Raw genomic sequence first — 16,867 nt, 5'->3', positions numbered from 1 at the left:
CAGACAGCAGCATTATAACAAACTGAAAGATACCAGGAGGAAGTGGACTGTGTCTCCTTTACAGAATGCCAGGACTGGGTTGACTGTCTTCTGGACAGGAACAAACTGCCAGGCCAGCTGAGGAACACTGGACGGGTCAGACTAGAAAGAGAGAACATAGCACATCAAATCACATCATATTACATCACATTACATCAGGTGAATAATTAACCTCTTAATTAACCTCAATATCCCAAATGCTCACTGTTATTAAGGCTGAACACTCTGCTTCTGTGTGGTACTACATTGTTGGACAGCTGACATGAACATAAACTAAGGTAACTGCTAAGGTAGCTTCACCTGAAACCACCTTCACCTGAGTCTAATGAATGAAAATATCCACTGTGCCTCGCACATGTTAAACCTCAGTATCAGACATTTTCAGTCATCATAGAGAAGTTCAGCTGTTAGTGAGGAAGAAGTCACTAGATGTAAGGACAGAGTGGTGAGAGGGTAGAAACTGGTCCAGTTTATTTACTGATTCACAACAAAAGGGTTTTGTTGTTTTTTGACCTGATCCTCTCCTGCTTCCATGTTGTGAATGACAGTGTCACAACAGGACCTCCACCATCCTCCATAACCTCAGCTGAAGAAGATTTAAAACTATTGACCTGACCACACACACTGACATGTTTCTGTCTGATATTTTAACTGCTCATCATTATGAATCAGTGTTTTACTCTCTAGCCACAGCTTTGATAAGAGGGTTTTAAACTAACTGATACAGTAACAAACACAACCTGAACCTTGTCATTGTTTAACAAGTCAAACAGTACAGACCTTACTGTGGGGAAAGGTCATCCAGACTTTCAGGGAGGGCTTTAGTCCAATGACCAGAATCTGGAGAAACAAACCAAAAGAAAAAATTTTACAAACTTTACACAGAGTTTGGTGGAGGCTGCACTGTGAGCTGTCTGTGTTTGTGTACTTTAGTGAGAGAGGCCATAGCCAGCAATGAGTAGTGTGTGATGGGATGGTCTCTGATGTCTGGAGGAGCACGCAGTGGTTCAATACAGCAGACCTCCCCTTTAGAGCCACTGAAGAGACACCGAGAGTCACAGGATCGCATCCCCATCACCCTCCTGGAAACAAAGACGAAAACATTAACACAATCACAGAGGAAGGAACAACTCAACTTCACATATGAAGGCCATAGCAGAGACAGTAGACAAACCGAAACGCATTCTGACATCAAAATGACATTTTTCGGATGAGCAGATCAGGAAAAAATTTACTTTATCTGAGACCTACCTCTGTCTGAGTGCCATACTCCCGTGAGATCTGTCAACTGCCGACATCCTTAACCAACCAATAACTAGATATTTAAATGGACCAGAGTTATTTTTGGATTGAGGTACTTATACATGAAACCATGGATTAAACTTGTTTCATTGCTTATCAATTGCTAAAACAGAGTATTAGCCTATTAAACTGACATGACTTTGTACTGGGCTGATCAGATGCCGTTAGTAGATAAAAGCAGCGGCAAAAAAGGTGCAGATTTGTACTGTATCCGTGTTGTAATTATTGTTGTATTCTTTTGGCAGGGACAAGAAATCCATAAATAAGTGTTAAAATGCCCGAGCTTTGTGGAGCAACAGGCTGTAATAACATGAAAAAAATATCTGTCTTTTCTTTCCTAAAGGATGCAGAGAGGTAAGTCTAGACAGGGATAGATTTTTATATTAGCTACTGTCATATTTCATTCCAGTTGCCTTGCAAGGGAGGGGTTGGGGGACAGCGCCCACTTGAGAGAACGGAACTGTGTCCCATTTCATGACAAGATGACAAGTCAAGGGGAGAGTGTTCAGGTGACAAGTCATAAACAGTGTTTGAAACAAAGCTGATGGGGCCGTCGTGTGGCGTAGTGGTCTAAGCAGGCGTAGAGGCTACACTCCTCGCTGCAGTTGGCCCCGGTTCGAGTCCCGCATCGGACGGCCCTTGCTGCATGCCATTCCCCCTCTCTCTGCCTCCCCATTTCCTGTCTCTCTCTACTATACTGTCCAATAAAGGTGCAAAAGCCCCCAAAAAATATATACTTTAAAACAAAGCTGATGTTTTAGATGCTGCTGCTCAAGTTAAAGACAAGAACCACAGGAAAACATGTCAAACCTTTTCAAACACACAGTCCTCTGCTGTGGACATTGTCCTTTGTAGTGGACACTAGGCCTGTTCATCAAGCCAAATAAAACTGGAACAGATTTAGAAAATTATATACTTCACTGTGAACTGTCTCACGTCTCACTGTGAACTGGACTGTCTCACTGTGAACTGTCTCCCTGTCTCACTCACTGTGAACTGGCTCACTATGGACTGTCTCACTGTGTGTCTCATGTTAGTTACTGCTCTGGTTAAATACACTTTATCTGTCAGGTTTCAGGTATTTAGTCACAGATCAATCAGACATCGTCACTATTAAACAGGAAGTAAACCAGTTAAGAGGAGAACTCATCTGTCAATACTCACTGTAAATGTCATGTATCACACAGTTGCTCTCATCAAACTTGTCTCTAAATTGACTTTGGTATATTTCTATGTATCTTTTATCTATTAGGTTCATTATTGTTGATGTAAAGTGAGTCATTTACCTGAAGGCCAACTCGAACACTGATCCTCCACTGTCATTACACACGGCAAGAGTTGGGTCATCTGTGAACTACACAACAACAACAGAGGCACAGAACCCAGGTGAACATGATCAGTGATGTAACAAAGAGTGAATCAGGTCTGTTATGGTCATGTATGAGTACACCATACAGCTGCGTGTGTGTGTGTGTGTGTGTGTGTGTGTGTGTGTGTGTGTGTGTGTGTATGTGTGTATACCTTCACATGTAATATGGCTGTCCCTGGAGGGTGAGCATCACTGATAGTCCTCAGAAGTTTCCCATTGGCTAGATCCCACATGGTAATCTATAGAGAGAGAGGAAGAGAGAGACAGACAGACAGACAGAGATAGACAGAGAGAGAGACAGTCAGACAGAGAAAGAGAGACAGACAGACAGACAGCTGATAGGTTTGTTCATTATATTTGTCTCAAGTTACATAAACAATCATATCACAGTTTAAATACAGTGAGGAGAGGATGAGTCTGTTGAATCCAGCTCAGTTAACGTGACTTGAGCTCAACTACAAGCTCCTACCATAATCATAACAACCTACAGTTACAGTTTCAGATGAGGCTGTGCATATTCTCATTTGTCCAGGTCATAGTATCCTAAAGGAGTTTTAAATCGAAAAAACACCTGGACTTGATTATTTGTCAGGCAGGACCAGTCCCAGCCTGGTCAGATGCGTACATGAACTGATGAAGCCTCTTGGATGAGAGGTGAAACGTCTTCCCAGACAAATAATCAAGTTGTTTTGTTTTTGTTTGGTTTTTTTTTTCGATTTAAAACTCCTTTAGGAGTTTCAGATGAGGACAATAAGTTAGTTTGTCTACATACAGCCATCATAGTGTGAGATTCCAACAACTACAACCACATAGACTCATCATAAACACAGTGGATACCAAGACTGTACTGATGTGCAGCTGCAGCGTCGACTCCACCCCCTCCACCCTCTGCACCCTACCTCCCCTCCACCACCTCCAACCCTGTGTTGAAATGTTGTCTAACTGGATCTCTTTGAATTTTAACTGCAAACCCCTGATAAAGATGTTGGTGGGTAGTAACATTAGCTACAGTCATCACAACATGATGATACTTTCTGGTGTTTGTTGTTTGTTTTGCTTCTTTTCACCTTTGTTAGATTAATCAGGGTCCTGTATCCACCCTGCTGGATAAATGAGCTTGTGTTTGTGTGTGTCTCAGTAGACTGTACCTGTCCTTTGGCAAACCCACAGAGAAGTCGTGAGCAGTCGTGGTTGATGCTGAGAGCGGACACAGCTCCAAACTCAGCCCCCGTCATCTTGGTACCCAAACAGAGCCGCAGGGCCTGGTTGGTATCTTAAGAGGAGGAGGAGGAGGAGGATGAAAAGGACAGTTAACTATGCAGGGGTACAGACTTAGAAAAAGTATGGAGGGTAAAATTAGTTTAAAAGAGATCAAGGTTTTCCCAGTCCTCAAGTTTAAGAGTTGAAAAACAGAATCAAACAACATCAATACAAAAACACCACACACCGGCAACAACGCAAACACAATAAAAATTTGACCTGCAAGCAGGTATGAACAGGGTCCAAATGTCCCCTTGCCACCCGTCGAGGCCAGGCAAGTCAGACCACTGCAGGTCCTATGGTGCAAGGCAAGTCTGAGGAAAACTCTTGCCATACTCAGCTGCATATTGGAAAGAGTTTAGGTCTATATGATATACAAGTGATTAATGTTGAATTTTAGGAGTTTGGAAGGTGAAATGTGAAGGAATTATGATTTTCCGTGATAGGCCATGACCACTTTAATGAATCATTACCAAATTTTAACCATGGAGTAACGAACATAGATCATGTCCACCAAATTAAATAAGAATCCATGCACTTATCAGGTATGTGGCGCCCCCTAGTCCATCTTTGATGATTTTGTGAAAAAATTTTATTGGCACAAATGGGTGTGGCTTAAATCACGAGATTCAGCTCCTTTTATTGAACATGTCCATATAAGCTTTTTGTATGTGTAATGTACTATGTGGGGGTTATAGGCCAAAATAGCAGCATTTAAAACAAAGCATATAGATATATTGATGTGAATTGATCCGCGTATTTTGATTATTGTTGAGTGACAGACTTAATATTGGCCACAGGTTGCAATTAGGCAAACATTTGTCACAATTCAGTGAATAAGCAGAACAAAACTCTGTAGTACCTAAGGGTGTTTTATTATGAATTTTTGAAGTTTGGAGGGTGAACATGGACAAATTTTGATTTTCCATAATAGGCCACGCAACTTTATTCAATCATTACCGAATTCATGGACTAAGGAAAGAATATTGATCTAGAACACCAAATTTCGTACAAATTCATGCAGCCTATTGCGAGATATAAAACTTTCTTATTGTGGCACCTCCTAGTGGCCGATTAGCACCAAATTTTGTAGCTATCCTCTGCATCAGTAGAAAGTATTTTCCCAAAGATATGCATCCCATTTTGACTGCTAGCTACACAAAGTTGTTCCGATGTAACTTTCGCATTTCTTGGAGAAATGAAAATCCTTTCATAAATTTTTGTCATCATTGTCTATAGATTCTAACTGCAAAGTTTCGTGCCGATTGGGCTGGAGGCCTAGGAGGAGTTCATAAAAGTAGGTTTTGCATATTTTATGATTTTGTGAAAACATTTTAAAACACAAATGGGTGTGGCCTAAACCACAAGATTCAGCTACTTTCACTGAACACACCCATATAAATATTTAAATATTTTTGAATGTGTGATGTACTATGTGGGAGTTAGAAGCCAAAACTTTTTCAACGGAAAAACAAATAAATAAATAAATACAAATCTTTATAAATATTATAGGGTTCACTGGGAACCACGCTACCTTGCGTGCATGGTCGGCAGCCCCATTGAGCTTGGACCCTTCATTAACAACTGCAGAAATCAAAGAACAAAGCATGCACCAGACCAGCTCAGCCAAAACAAAATGGACATGGCGTCTCAGAGTCAGGCTGAACACAACATGAACAACAGGATGGTCATACCTTTTCCTGCCCGGGCATCATTGTCAGCAGTACAGTATAAAGAGACATGGGTCAGCCCCAGTTAAACCACAGTCAAACCCCAAACACATCACAGTCAAAACTTCAGAATCATTTTATATCTGTGGAAATGAGCAGTTCTTTGCATGTTTTCACATTTACCCCTCGAAATTACAGTAATACTATAAAACATGCTATAAACCAGGGATGCCATGGTTATGGCCCGCGGGCTGGACCCGGACCGATTGAACATCACATCCGGCCCGTGGGTTGATATGGGAGAGCTTTTTTTTTTTTTTATTTAATGTTTTATTTTTATTTTTTTTTATTAAATTTTTTAAATCTAATGTTTTATTTTTATTTAAATCTAATGTTTTATGTTTTATAGAGAGAGAGAGAGAGAGAGAGAGAGCTCTGCGGTCTTGGCCATTAGTTCATGTTATTTTTATGAAGGTAATATGTTGTCAAATATGTTTAAACTTAAATAAACTAGCCTACCTATACAGTAGTTATGTCTCGTTGTATTAGTTTGTCCTGGTATTGATGTGATGCGCGTCATTGAAAAATGCGCAAATAGATATTCAAATAGTTTGAATATGTGTGTTTTTTAGAGGGAATATTCGAACGTCATTTTTGAGCAATTTTGACAGCCCTAGCATGGATAGGACAATGTAACGTTTTGAGAGGGTACTGTAACTTGCTTTAGGCTTCTATGTAATTGTAGGCCTCATTGTGAGGCTATTGTGGTGCCAATGCAATTTCTTTTTGATGTGTAGGCCTTAATGAATAATTTCAAACAGTGATGTTGAGTCAGTGTTTGGTCTTTTCAATCCGAAAGTGTAATTCGGCCCGCTGAGGTCTCACTTGAAAAAAATCTGGCCCCCTGACCAATTTCACCCTGGCATCCCTCCTATAAACACTTTTTGTCTACATTTCTCTGTTGAAATGACTTTCAGCTGCTGGCCTGATGAAAACTCTTACCTAACATATGTTGTTAGCCGTTTAATTATTCTGACTGTATCACAGATTTTACGGTTGTTCACCGAGTCTTGATCCAGGATCAGTACAGGGACCCGTTGAATAACAGCAGAATCATGCATGTCTAGACTGACTGGTACACGCGGTATGAAGTATGTGTCTCTGTTGATCACTCACAAAGCTGCAGTGTGGTTCTCTGATTACAGATCCTGGTCCTCAGGACCTGGTTCACCCCCCTTCTTCACCTCCACTGTATTCATGCTGCTGGTTCACAGCTCTGACACCTTCTCTGTTCCAGTTCAAACAATCAGTGAGACTATTACTGCAGAGACTCCTCACATGACTGTTATGACTGCTGATACACACTCTGTTACACAGACTTATGTTGTTATTGTTAGTACTGCTGCTTACAGCTCATAACATTAACACAAGTAATAAAACTACTGTTGGCACGGCAGTTACTGTCCTTGTTACTGTAACTGGTACTGCTCCTTTTGCCTCTTAAACTGTTTCTACATTAACTGTTATTTTATCATATTACCACTGTGACTGCTGCAAACACCTGCTAAATACAGTTCATCTGTCCGTTATGCAGTGATTAAAACTTAAAATAATTCCTCTTTTAAGAGGTTTGAACTCTTTAGAGGCTCATTTAACACTTTTCTTCCTGTTAAACTAAAACCAGCACACTAACTGAATTCAGTCCACTGGCATATGGCCACAGTCCGAAGGGATCAAATCAACCTTATTATCTGACATACACTAATGTTTGCGCTTGTGCACACAGTAGGTAATGTATTTCTGAACTGTGCTTGTGTAAACACTCATTCACTGTTTGCACGTCTCTGAAATGAGGAACTGTTGAGATTCCTGCTGTTGGTTTGATTGTTAATTTCTAAAAAGTAGCCATCTTACTAAAACCACTGTTCACCAGTCTCATTCATGGTCAGTGTTGATCCTCCTTATCCCCTCTGCTTTGGTGTTACCCTGTGAACATGACACACCAGTGAGTACTTACCCTCCTCATGTCCTGCCCTGTACAAAGAATGGATGCCCATTTTAAAAAGTCCAAACAAAAGCATAGGCTGATGTAATCAGTCTAATCCACTCCTTTCATGGTGATAAGGCAGTGGCCAGGTCCGGTAAGGTGAGTGAGCAACTGATACAGGACAGATAAGGAGGGAGTGAACTGGTGCCTAAAGGTCTTGATTACCTGAGTCAATAAAAACCCACTGTTTCATATGCAGTGTGACTCAGAACCACATCTGAAACCTGGACCAGCAGTCTCAGCTTAAACAGCTTCAGACTTTTTACCTTTGCTGAGCAGAAGAAGGTGAGTTCTCCTATATTCACATGCTTACTGACTGTTCACAGCTTGTCTTTACTAGTGCAAGCTGATGCTGCTGATACTGTTTAAACTGTTTTACATATTTTCTTTCTTTACTCGTCTGCAGATTTTCTACACCACTTCTCATCAGTCAACCTATTAGTCGATCTATTGTAATTGTGTTGGCTAATTTCAGATTTATTTGTAGTAAAATAAAAATAAAAATGAAATAAAAATAACGAAATTGACTAAATGTGATTAAAACTCACACTTGGTCAACTTCAGCATTTTTATTTCAGTCACAGAAAACCATCAAATTTTATTTTGTGTCTCCAGTGTCTCTGTGACTGACAGCTGCACAGTTGTGTTCACTGCAGCGGTTTTACACAGAAACACTGTATGAAAACTAAAATCATACTCTGGTGAATGCACTGTATTAGAAAATATAAAAACTACTGACACCCTGTTCTGCAGTTCTTCAATGATGTTTGATGTGATCTTGGGAGATGACTTTTGTGTGGGATGTGATACACGTCTGACAGGTTCTGTTTCGTGTGTAATCAAAGGTTATAAATGAGGCCCCTAGTTTCTGAAGTGCCTGTAGAATCTACAGGAGTCATACAGTGTCATATAGTGTCATACAGTGCATCATCTACAGTGTAGATGATGCACTGTATGACACCAGAGGCCACATAAGAAAAATAAAATAAGTCATTTTCCACCCTTTGCACTGTTGGAAATGAGGAGTAGATGTACACTAGTCTCAGTAATAACATTGAGCTACATAGGCAAGTTAGTTCTTATCAGTGGTTACATGTGTTAGTAGCAGAGTCACCTTCTACCTAATGAGAATAGTATTTGTGTTAAAGAGTCACTGGGTGGTGCCAGGACTCTGTTGGTGTACTCATGAATTAGTTTAGTGTGAACATACATTTACCATGTGACCTATGACAGTACAGGTAATTCCAACCACCTCTACTGTTTGTCCAATGTTTTTATTAGAGACTGGTGGTTTAGTACTCAGCCTGATGATCAACACAAACTCACTGTGATTTACACCTATGTTTTTTTCTCTACATCCTGAAGTGATGTAGAAAAGCTCAGACTTTAGTCAGATGATCTCACAGTGAGGCCTGGTCTGACACACATCAGTAACTGATGCTGCACTAACTGAACTGATTCTGTCTTGTCTCCAGTTCACAGCTGCCCCCCCTCCCCCACAGCGCTCCACAATGCCTCATCGTAACTGCTCTGTTGAGATTAACAACAGCTCTAGCTGCTACACCCTGGCCAACCCAAGGTTACCTGTTGCTTTTCTACTCATCTTCTTCTACAGCTTTAAACCCAATAGTTATGGTTTAGAAATTTGAATAATCATGTCCAACATGCCCAGTACAACAACAACAACAAAAGACATGAGAGAGAAGTCCATTAAGATGAAAGCATCACCACAAAAAAAAAAAGCAAACAGCACATTTTGACGAATTTGTCCTGTATTTGCATTTTTACTAAAACCACAACAGTCAGATATTAAAGAGAAGGAGAATGTCAGGAACATGTGTCTGCTCATTGTTCACCGTTTCTTTCAGTACATAGATAAATATAAAGCCAACAACCCACAAACTGTAGTATCCAGCTGTGTAGGCAGGAATCTACAGTCTGGACAGACCAGGTTAACATTAAAGAAGAATATGCCAGTTGAAGAAAAGGAAACTTGAAGAGGGCCCTCAGATTTAAGAAAACCCTGACCTGGAATACTGAGAAGCTTCACAGACCTATTTAGTTTTTATGACAGGGAAGAAGAAGAATTGATATAAAGATCAATGGCCACATGAGAAACATGTACACAGAGGTTAAGTTTGGAAAGATACAAAGTGGACACCCACATGTGTTAGGCTCAGGGTCAGGGCCAGATTCAGGGAACAGTCAGACTAAGTGGTCTTTGAGTTCAGTGGTCTGGCAGACCCCATCCAAGATCTTGGAGTGAACTGGATTGGGACTGGTTGACATCAATGATGCTCTTGTAGGCAAAAAGGGCAGGTTAACACATCACATATGAGGGGGCTGGACTGTTCAGGTGTCCACATACTTTTGGACATGTGGTGTTATAATAGTCATGTGATATTAGTAACTGATGTTCTGACTCCATGTGGTTGGATTCAGGTGACCCCTGGTGAATGTAAACCCTCTGGTTGGATTCTAATATGCTGTCTCTGTCCTTAGGGTTTTCACTGAGAGTGGCTGCTGTGAGGTCCCTCTACCACCCATGGTGGGTCCCTGCTCCTTTGTCAGTGCGATGTTCAACAAGACCACTGGTGCTGCGACTGGAGCTGTCGGCGTCTTCACCTATGACCTCTTTAATGCCGACCTGAACGACTACAGCCACGTCATGGCTGTCATGTTCTCCGTGCCCTATGACCGGAACCTCTACTCCAACTGGTTTGCCGTGGGAATCTTTGACAGAGGGAACAACTGCGACTACAACCTCTATGATATCATGTACAACGGAAATGAAAACAACTTTGTGAGAGCAAAAGCTGACGGCTCCTGCATTTCTTATGAAGGAGACTATGTTATTGTCAGTGGCTCCATGTCAGACTCAGGGGAAGCGGTCCTGAGGGTAAACATCAGTGACACTGGCATGTATTAATGTATTCAGTCCAACTGTTAGTACATGATCACACTAAGCCTTTTAAAAGTATCAATAAGCTCAATCAACTGACAGAGTTGGTAACAGTCTGAATGCTGCTTATTAATCAATGTCCATAGGTACTGGTCATCACAGTGTGAACTGATGTCCTACAAATAAAGACTGATGTGTCCATTAGATCATGTCCTCTTTGTCCAGAGTATTTATTCCAGATAAACATCTGTGACTCCTTCACATCCCTAATGTCCTCACATTTTACCACCCAACATTCATCTTACTTCTAACCACTATTTACAGCACACATATAGTCTGCATTAACATTAGTGCAGCAGTTCAGTTTTATCTCTGCATTAAGAACATAACCTGCTTCTTTACAGGGATGTATCTTATAACATTTGACAGAGGACGTCAGACTGGATCTGCTCTCAACCTCTATCAAAATACAAGTTCATGACTAGACATGATTCATATGTAATGAAGTGAGCGGTTGAACCACACAGTCCCAAAATAAACCCCTCTGTGAAAATCTTGATGTTGAAGGGAGGCCTTTCTCTTGTTATTAATGATACAGTAAACCTGTGTTCAGGTGTATGTGAGAGGGACAAACAGTAGAGGGCAGAAGAGTTAGCATGTCTATGGTCAGTCTGAGTCTGTGGATGAGTGTGTGTGATGATGCAAAATGTATGAACAGGAAACAGTTTCTATCTGTAACTAGTTAAACCAGCAGTCTATAACAACTTATTTTAATTCAAAGTAACTGGTAATATAACATAGTATAATTACACTTCAAGTTCAGTTCAAGCTGCTCTGTTTATGATTCATCTATACTGTAAAAAGTTTTAAATATCTTTTCCATCACTTTACATGTAAAGATGGTTATCAGGTTCAGACTCACCAAAGACCAGAGCCAGACCATGAGACGTCCCCACAGCAATCACACCAGACACTGTCTGAACACAAAGATATACAACTTAAGTTTGATTAGAGGAAGTCAGGAGAGGACAGAAACAAACACCTGAAAACCACATCACACTTCCTGTCTCCACCACACAGGTGTCCACAGACACACCTGTGTGTCAACATCATACAACAGATACTAAATAATACCAGCAGCTGTTGGTAGTTTATAAACTGCGATGACCTCTCACACAGGTGTGCACCCTCACCTTCTCTCTCCTCTATATTTCCTGTTTTAACAGCCAAGAATAAAGCTGGGTGTGAACACTGTTGCAGCTATGTATGATGTCTTAAATTTTCTGTTGTATAAAACAGCTCTGCAGTTTTGTTTGTAGTTGATAGAAGTTATCATAGAGATAAAATTAAAACCCATTAGTTTAGAATACACAGGTGAACTAATGGTTATGGCCTGTATCTGTTGCCATGGCGCCGCATGAGTGGCAGCCTGCCACAGCAGCTCTGTACTCTTTTACTCTTTTTTACTCTTTAGTGTGATTTTTTTCTTTTACCACTTATTGTGATTTCTTCTCGTACTACACCGCCACTTTAAGCAAGTGTAACTATGGGTGTTTATACTTTTACAGTCGTGTTTTTGCCTCTTGCTATTTTTTGAACTTTTTGATGCAACGTCGGGAGACTCACTCTACCACGGACCCATTGTTTACACTCGGGACCAGCTGTTAGCTATATCCCACACACCCCTTCACTATGCTGGGCGGCCAGATATCCCTGTGGAGATCCGGAGAAGGAGGAGAGGCTGTAGAGCTGGAGTGAAGCGCAGACAGCGGAAAAAACGGTATAAACCATGTTTACCGTCTGTCGTCATGGGGAACGTGAGATTACACCCAAACAAGATGGAAGAGCTTACTGCGCTAACCCGGCTTCAGAGAGAGTTTCGCGAGTGTAGCATCATGTGCTTCACCGAGACGTGGCTGAGTGAACTTTCTCCCGACTCACAAGTCACACTGGACGGATTTCAACTGGTACGGGCGGACAGGAATAAAACTTTGGACTTGTTGTATGCTAATATCAGAAATGCATACACCTCATCCCCCCTCCCCCGCTGGGACACTCAGATCACAACGTCCTTCATTCCAGCAGCTGTCAGACTCCACAACTCCTGCTCTTCCTGACCATGTGCAAACTTGCACTTTTTCATGTACATATCGTGTGTATTGTGTATATTGTATTTATTAGTGTATATTTGGTATATTTTTGTTGTATATTTCCATAGATGTTTATTCTATAGATGTTTACTTTTCTGCTGTGGTAAATGAATTTCCCAGTTGTGGGATTAATAAAGTTAATCTAATCTAATCTAATATCTGCAACATCCTCCTGTTCCTGTCTGCATGTCAACTATCATCTGCTGATAACAGCAACATTACAACAGCAGCTTCAGTGTTTATAGACACTTTTATGAACTGCAAAGAAATTGAACTGCATGCATCATGAGGTCACACAGGTTCAGCCATTATATCACATACAGAGTAATGTCACCTCTCTGTGCTTAGTTTATTCACAGCTGATTCACAGCTAAATAAATAAATACTCTAGCTAAATAAATTATACTCACTATAGCAGTCGGCAGTCCTGCGTCCACTTTGTCCTGAGAGGGAGACACAGATTTTCATTATGATGGAACACAAACTGTGTGTGTGTGTGTGTGTGTGTGTGTGTGTGTGTGTGTGTGTGTGTGTGTGTGTGTGTGTGAGTGAGTGAGTGAGCGAGAGAGACTTACAGCAGCAGAGACGATCTGAGCAGAGATTCCTTTCAAAAGACTGTGTCGAAGAACAGACCCATGAACTGTGGTGTTCAGATCCACTGTCCTCCGTTTTCTTTACACGTCACACACACAGAGACACATGAACACACACACAAAACACACACACAGAAGAGATTTTCCATTTTACTACCTTGTACATACAAAGACAATGAGGTCTGCACAGTTACTGTGCGTGCGTGCGTGCGTGCGTGCGTGCGTGCGTGCGTGCGTGTGTGTGTGCATGCCGTTTAAGGTGTGTTGGGTCTCCACTGTCAGAGCTGGCCAGAGAGGACGTGTCACAGGAGTGAGCATCCATGTTGTCCGTGCTGAGCACACAGGTGTCCTCCAACACGAATGGCTCCTCCTCATCCTCCAGCTGCAGACACACAGGATTATAAACACACCTCAGCTGTAAGGTTCATGTCAGATCATTGAATTTGTCAGTTTCGGCTGTTTTCAAACTGACATTGAAGTGATGTGAGGATGATGAGGGTAGTATCACGGTGATACTGTGTGACTGTATGACAATAACCACATCAATAACATGACCAAGAAAATAAATCAATGTCTTACAGGATCATCAAAGTTAAAGGCATCATCTGTAGTTTTTAAACACAGTAATAATCAGGGATCACCAACCCGTCTGTTATATTCCACCTGTTGATCTTTTCATCTCAAAGTATTTCAAACCACAAGTTAAATCCAATAAACACAGCACAGCACCATCACTTCCTGCTGCTCCTACCACTGATTCTGCTACAGTCCCATTCAAGGGTCTACATCTGCCCCCACATACAGGACTATGCTTCAAAAAGACAAAGAGTAAACGCATGTGGAGTGAGCGTAGTGTTTGTTATGCACTGGTGCTATAACTGCATAGACTGGTCCATCTTTCAGGGCTCATTTAGTACTTCTGACTGAAGTGGTGTGTCGTTACAGCACGTATGGTTTTGTGTGGACAGTGCGATTCTTTTAAAGGTTTTCAATTTTTAAAGACCCCTCTGATGAAAATAGAGTGTTTAACCTTGTCAACATCCATATGGTGTTTTTATGCCGGAGGCATATTGTTTTCGGGTTGTCCGTCCCTCCCATTCTCATGGACACAATATCAAATTTGGCACCAACATTCACTAGGGCTCGAGGATGAACCGATTAGGGGGTCATAGGTCAAAGGTCATGGTCGTGGGCAGCATTTTATTTTCAAATACGGGACAATCCCGTACTATATGTGACGGGTGGCAACCCTAGCCACTTCAGTTGTTGTAGTCCTTTATTTTTTTTGAAGTCCTGTTTCAGTTTTTTTTTTTAACCTTCTCCCAGACCTGTTATACGGTGTGGAAAATGTGTTTGCTCACTCGCTCACTGCGGACTTTTAAACATCGCAGGTGAAATAAAATGCAGCAAGTACTCCACTAGTCAGAAATGTTCAGCACTGCAGACCACACCCCCCAAAGTTCCTGAACCTTTGGAAAGTACTACCTCCCAACCAGGGACTTTTTTGAGGGTCGATCAATTACCCCGGAACCAAATTTAGACCCTGGGGGAGAAATGTTATTTCTGGGTATTAGGTTTAGTTACTGCTTGTGTTGTTTTCCCCCTTTTTGTTTCTAATGGGCTGATCCGCCAGTATACAGTATATGTTTCCCTTCTGTCTCATTTTGTTAGGTCCGTTGGTTGAGTTAAGGTTGTGTTTTGTTTGCAGTATTTTTTGAGTATATTTCTGTTTGGTTGACCTCTTTTAAGGGCCCAGTTATTTACTAAAGTTGCGTATTTTCATTCATTTGTATTTTTGGACGTGTTGTTGGTGAAATAAAACTCTTCTTTTGAAAAGTGAACCTGTGCTCGCTTGTCTTTTGACTGCTTGGTCCCCGACACTCAGTTGCAGTGAAGGAAACTTCAAATTTGGCACAAATATTCACTTGGACTCAAGGATGAACTGATTAGATTTTGTTGATCAAAGGTCAAAGGTCAAAGTTGAAGGCTACGGTGACCTCACAAAACACTCAATATCTCTATAACGCTCTGAAGGAACTTTTCAAATTTGGCACAAACATTCACAAGACTCAAGGATGAACTGATTAGATTTTGGTGGCTAAAAGTCAAAGGTCAAGGTGATAGTGTCCTCACAAAACATGATCTTGATCTTGTGAATGCAACATCTCCTTAACTCTTCAAGGGAATCCCTTCAAATTTTGCAAAAATGTCTACTTGGACTAAAGAACGAACTGATTAGACTTTGGTGTTCAAGGGTCAAAGGTTAAGGTCATGGTGACCTCAGAAAACACTTTTTAGCCATTATTCAAGATGTCACACAGAAATTATGAAACTGAAACTAAAACTGACTGAAAGTAGTCTCAGTGGTAGAGGCATACAATCACAAGGTGGTTATTCTAGTTATATAATACAAGACATATGATGGGTGAAATAATCAGTCAACACCATGACTGAGTATTTAAGGAACCAATCCTGTCAACTTGTGGGGATGAGGGGCAGGGCTAAATAAACATGAAACCTTGTCAGTACAGAGAGCCAGAGTTAGCATTAGCATAACCACTAACACTGTGTCAGCCACTGCCAGTTACAAGCTAACAAACAACATAAACAAGTAAGAGATGCTAAATACGACAATCGTGCTGATGGATGGATGGGTGGGTGGATGGATGGGTGGATGGATGGATGGATGGATGGATGGATGGATGGATGGATAGATGGATAGATACTTTATTTATCCACTATGGGAAGTTCATGTGTCCAGTAGCTCATTGGTAATAACAGTTACTAACAGATACATCTGCTAGTCTCAACAGACTCCTCATCTGAGTCTAGATCTGACTAAGGCTCAAACATGTAGTCTCTCTGATGTTTTCTCCTCTAACCATCTTGATACTTTCTGCTCTTTCACCTGTCAACCTGGAGCAAACAGGTGGTGGGCAAGGCCTGATCCAGATTTCTCAATCAGGAAGTAAGAGTGGATGAGCTTCAGACCAGTTTTTGAATTTTTCTTTCACTTTTTATGTGTGAAAACCATGTTAAATGTGGCATACAGAGCCATCAGTGGGTTAATATACTTACATTATTATTGTTATTGTTTGCATGTTTGACATGGTTTCCGTTTGGTACAGCTCAGGTTCAGAGTGTGGTTAAAATTGTCTGTGTTTTATGGTAAGAAAAGGTTTGTTTATTGTTTGAAAAATGTATATGAATGTAGCAGTATGTGTCTAACTCCGACCAGCAGGATGAGCGCGTTCGCTACACTGTGTGTGTTCAGGGACAAGGGAAGTCTCGCGTGGACACGTTCCGAGAACGAGAGCACACACTTGAGTCCGAAATCACTGTGCGTGTGTGTGGCGAATGGTGATAATAAAAGTATATGTTTGCTCTTTACAGGTAAGAAGGGAGAGTTAGAATTGTATAAGTGAGGGGTGAATATGTTGTGTCGTAGTTTATGGTCCCGGTTCCGTTATATGTGGTATTGTTTATAAACGTTAATTGGTCAGCGAAAGTAACGTACCGAAAACGGCTGTTGGGA

General features: G+C 41.1%; 2 protein-coding genes across 3 annotated transcripts in view; one reads left to right on the top strand and one right to left on the bottom strand.

Moving 5' to 3' along the window:
• The window catches only part of vps8 (VPS8 subunit of CORVET complex), an 81,609-nt gene that overhangs the window by 57,806 nt on the left and 6,936 nt on the right, over positions 1-16,867 (bottom strand). For both annotated transcript variants that reach the window (XM_023430538.2, XM_087169684.1), the window contains exons 3-12: positions 13,584-13,714; positions 13,315-13,411; positions 13,150-13,182; positions 11,512-11,566; positions 3,859-3,983; positions 2,863-2,949; positions 2,628-2,695; positions 968-1,121; positions 820-879; positions 34-141 (exon numbers count right to left, since the gene is read on the bottom strand). In XM_023430538.2, coding sequence (XP_023286306.1) covers positions 34-141; positions 820-879; positions 968-1,121; positions 2,628-2,695; positions 2,863-2,949; positions 3,859-3,983; positions 11,512-11,566; positions 13,150-13,182; positions 13,315-13,411; positions 13,584-13,714 — 918 coding nt within the window. The remainder of the gene's footprint in view (positions 1-33; positions 142-819; positions 880-967; positions 1,122-2,627; positions 2,696-2,862; positions 2,950-3,858; positions 3,984-11,511; positions 11,567-13,149; positions 13,183-13,314; positions 13,412-13,583; positions 13,715-16,867) is intronic.
• Positions 7,653-10,800, top strand: LOC111672944 (DELTA-stichotoxin-Hmg2b-like). The gene is made up of 3 exons (XM_023430540.2): positions 7,653-7,972; positions 9,163-9,266; positions 10,190-10,800. Exons 2-3 carry the CDS (start codon positions 9,199-9,201, stop codon positions 10,614-10,616), a joined length of 495 nt encoding a protein of 164 aa, XP_023286308.1. The 5' UTR covers positions 7,653-7,972; positions 9,163-9,198; the 3' UTR covers positions 10,617-10,800.

This window comes from Seriola lalandi, unplaced genomic scaffold (assembly GCF_002814215.2).
Source record: "Seriola lalandi dorsalis isolate HSWRI2012SDOR001 ecotype SW California unplaced genomic scaffold, Sedor1 jcf7180002054907, whole genome shotgun sequence".
Classification (NCBI taxonomy): Eukaryota; Metazoa; Chordata; class Actinopteri; order Carangiformes; family Carangidae; genus Seriola; species Seriola lalandi.
This window is presented reverse-complemented; position numbering and strand designations above follow the sequence as displayed.

What these genes read in the sequence shown, in the direction of transcription:
- LOC111672944 (XM_023430540.2), top strand. Translation starts at nt 9,199, where the DNA reads ATGCCTCATCGTAACTGCTCTGTTGAGATTAACAACAGCTCTAGCTGC. An exon ending in TACACCCTGGCCAACCCAAG is followed by an intron (nt 9,267 to 10,189) that starts GTTACCTGTTGC and finishes CTCTGTCCTTAG; the next exon opens with GGTTTTCACTGAGAGTGGCT.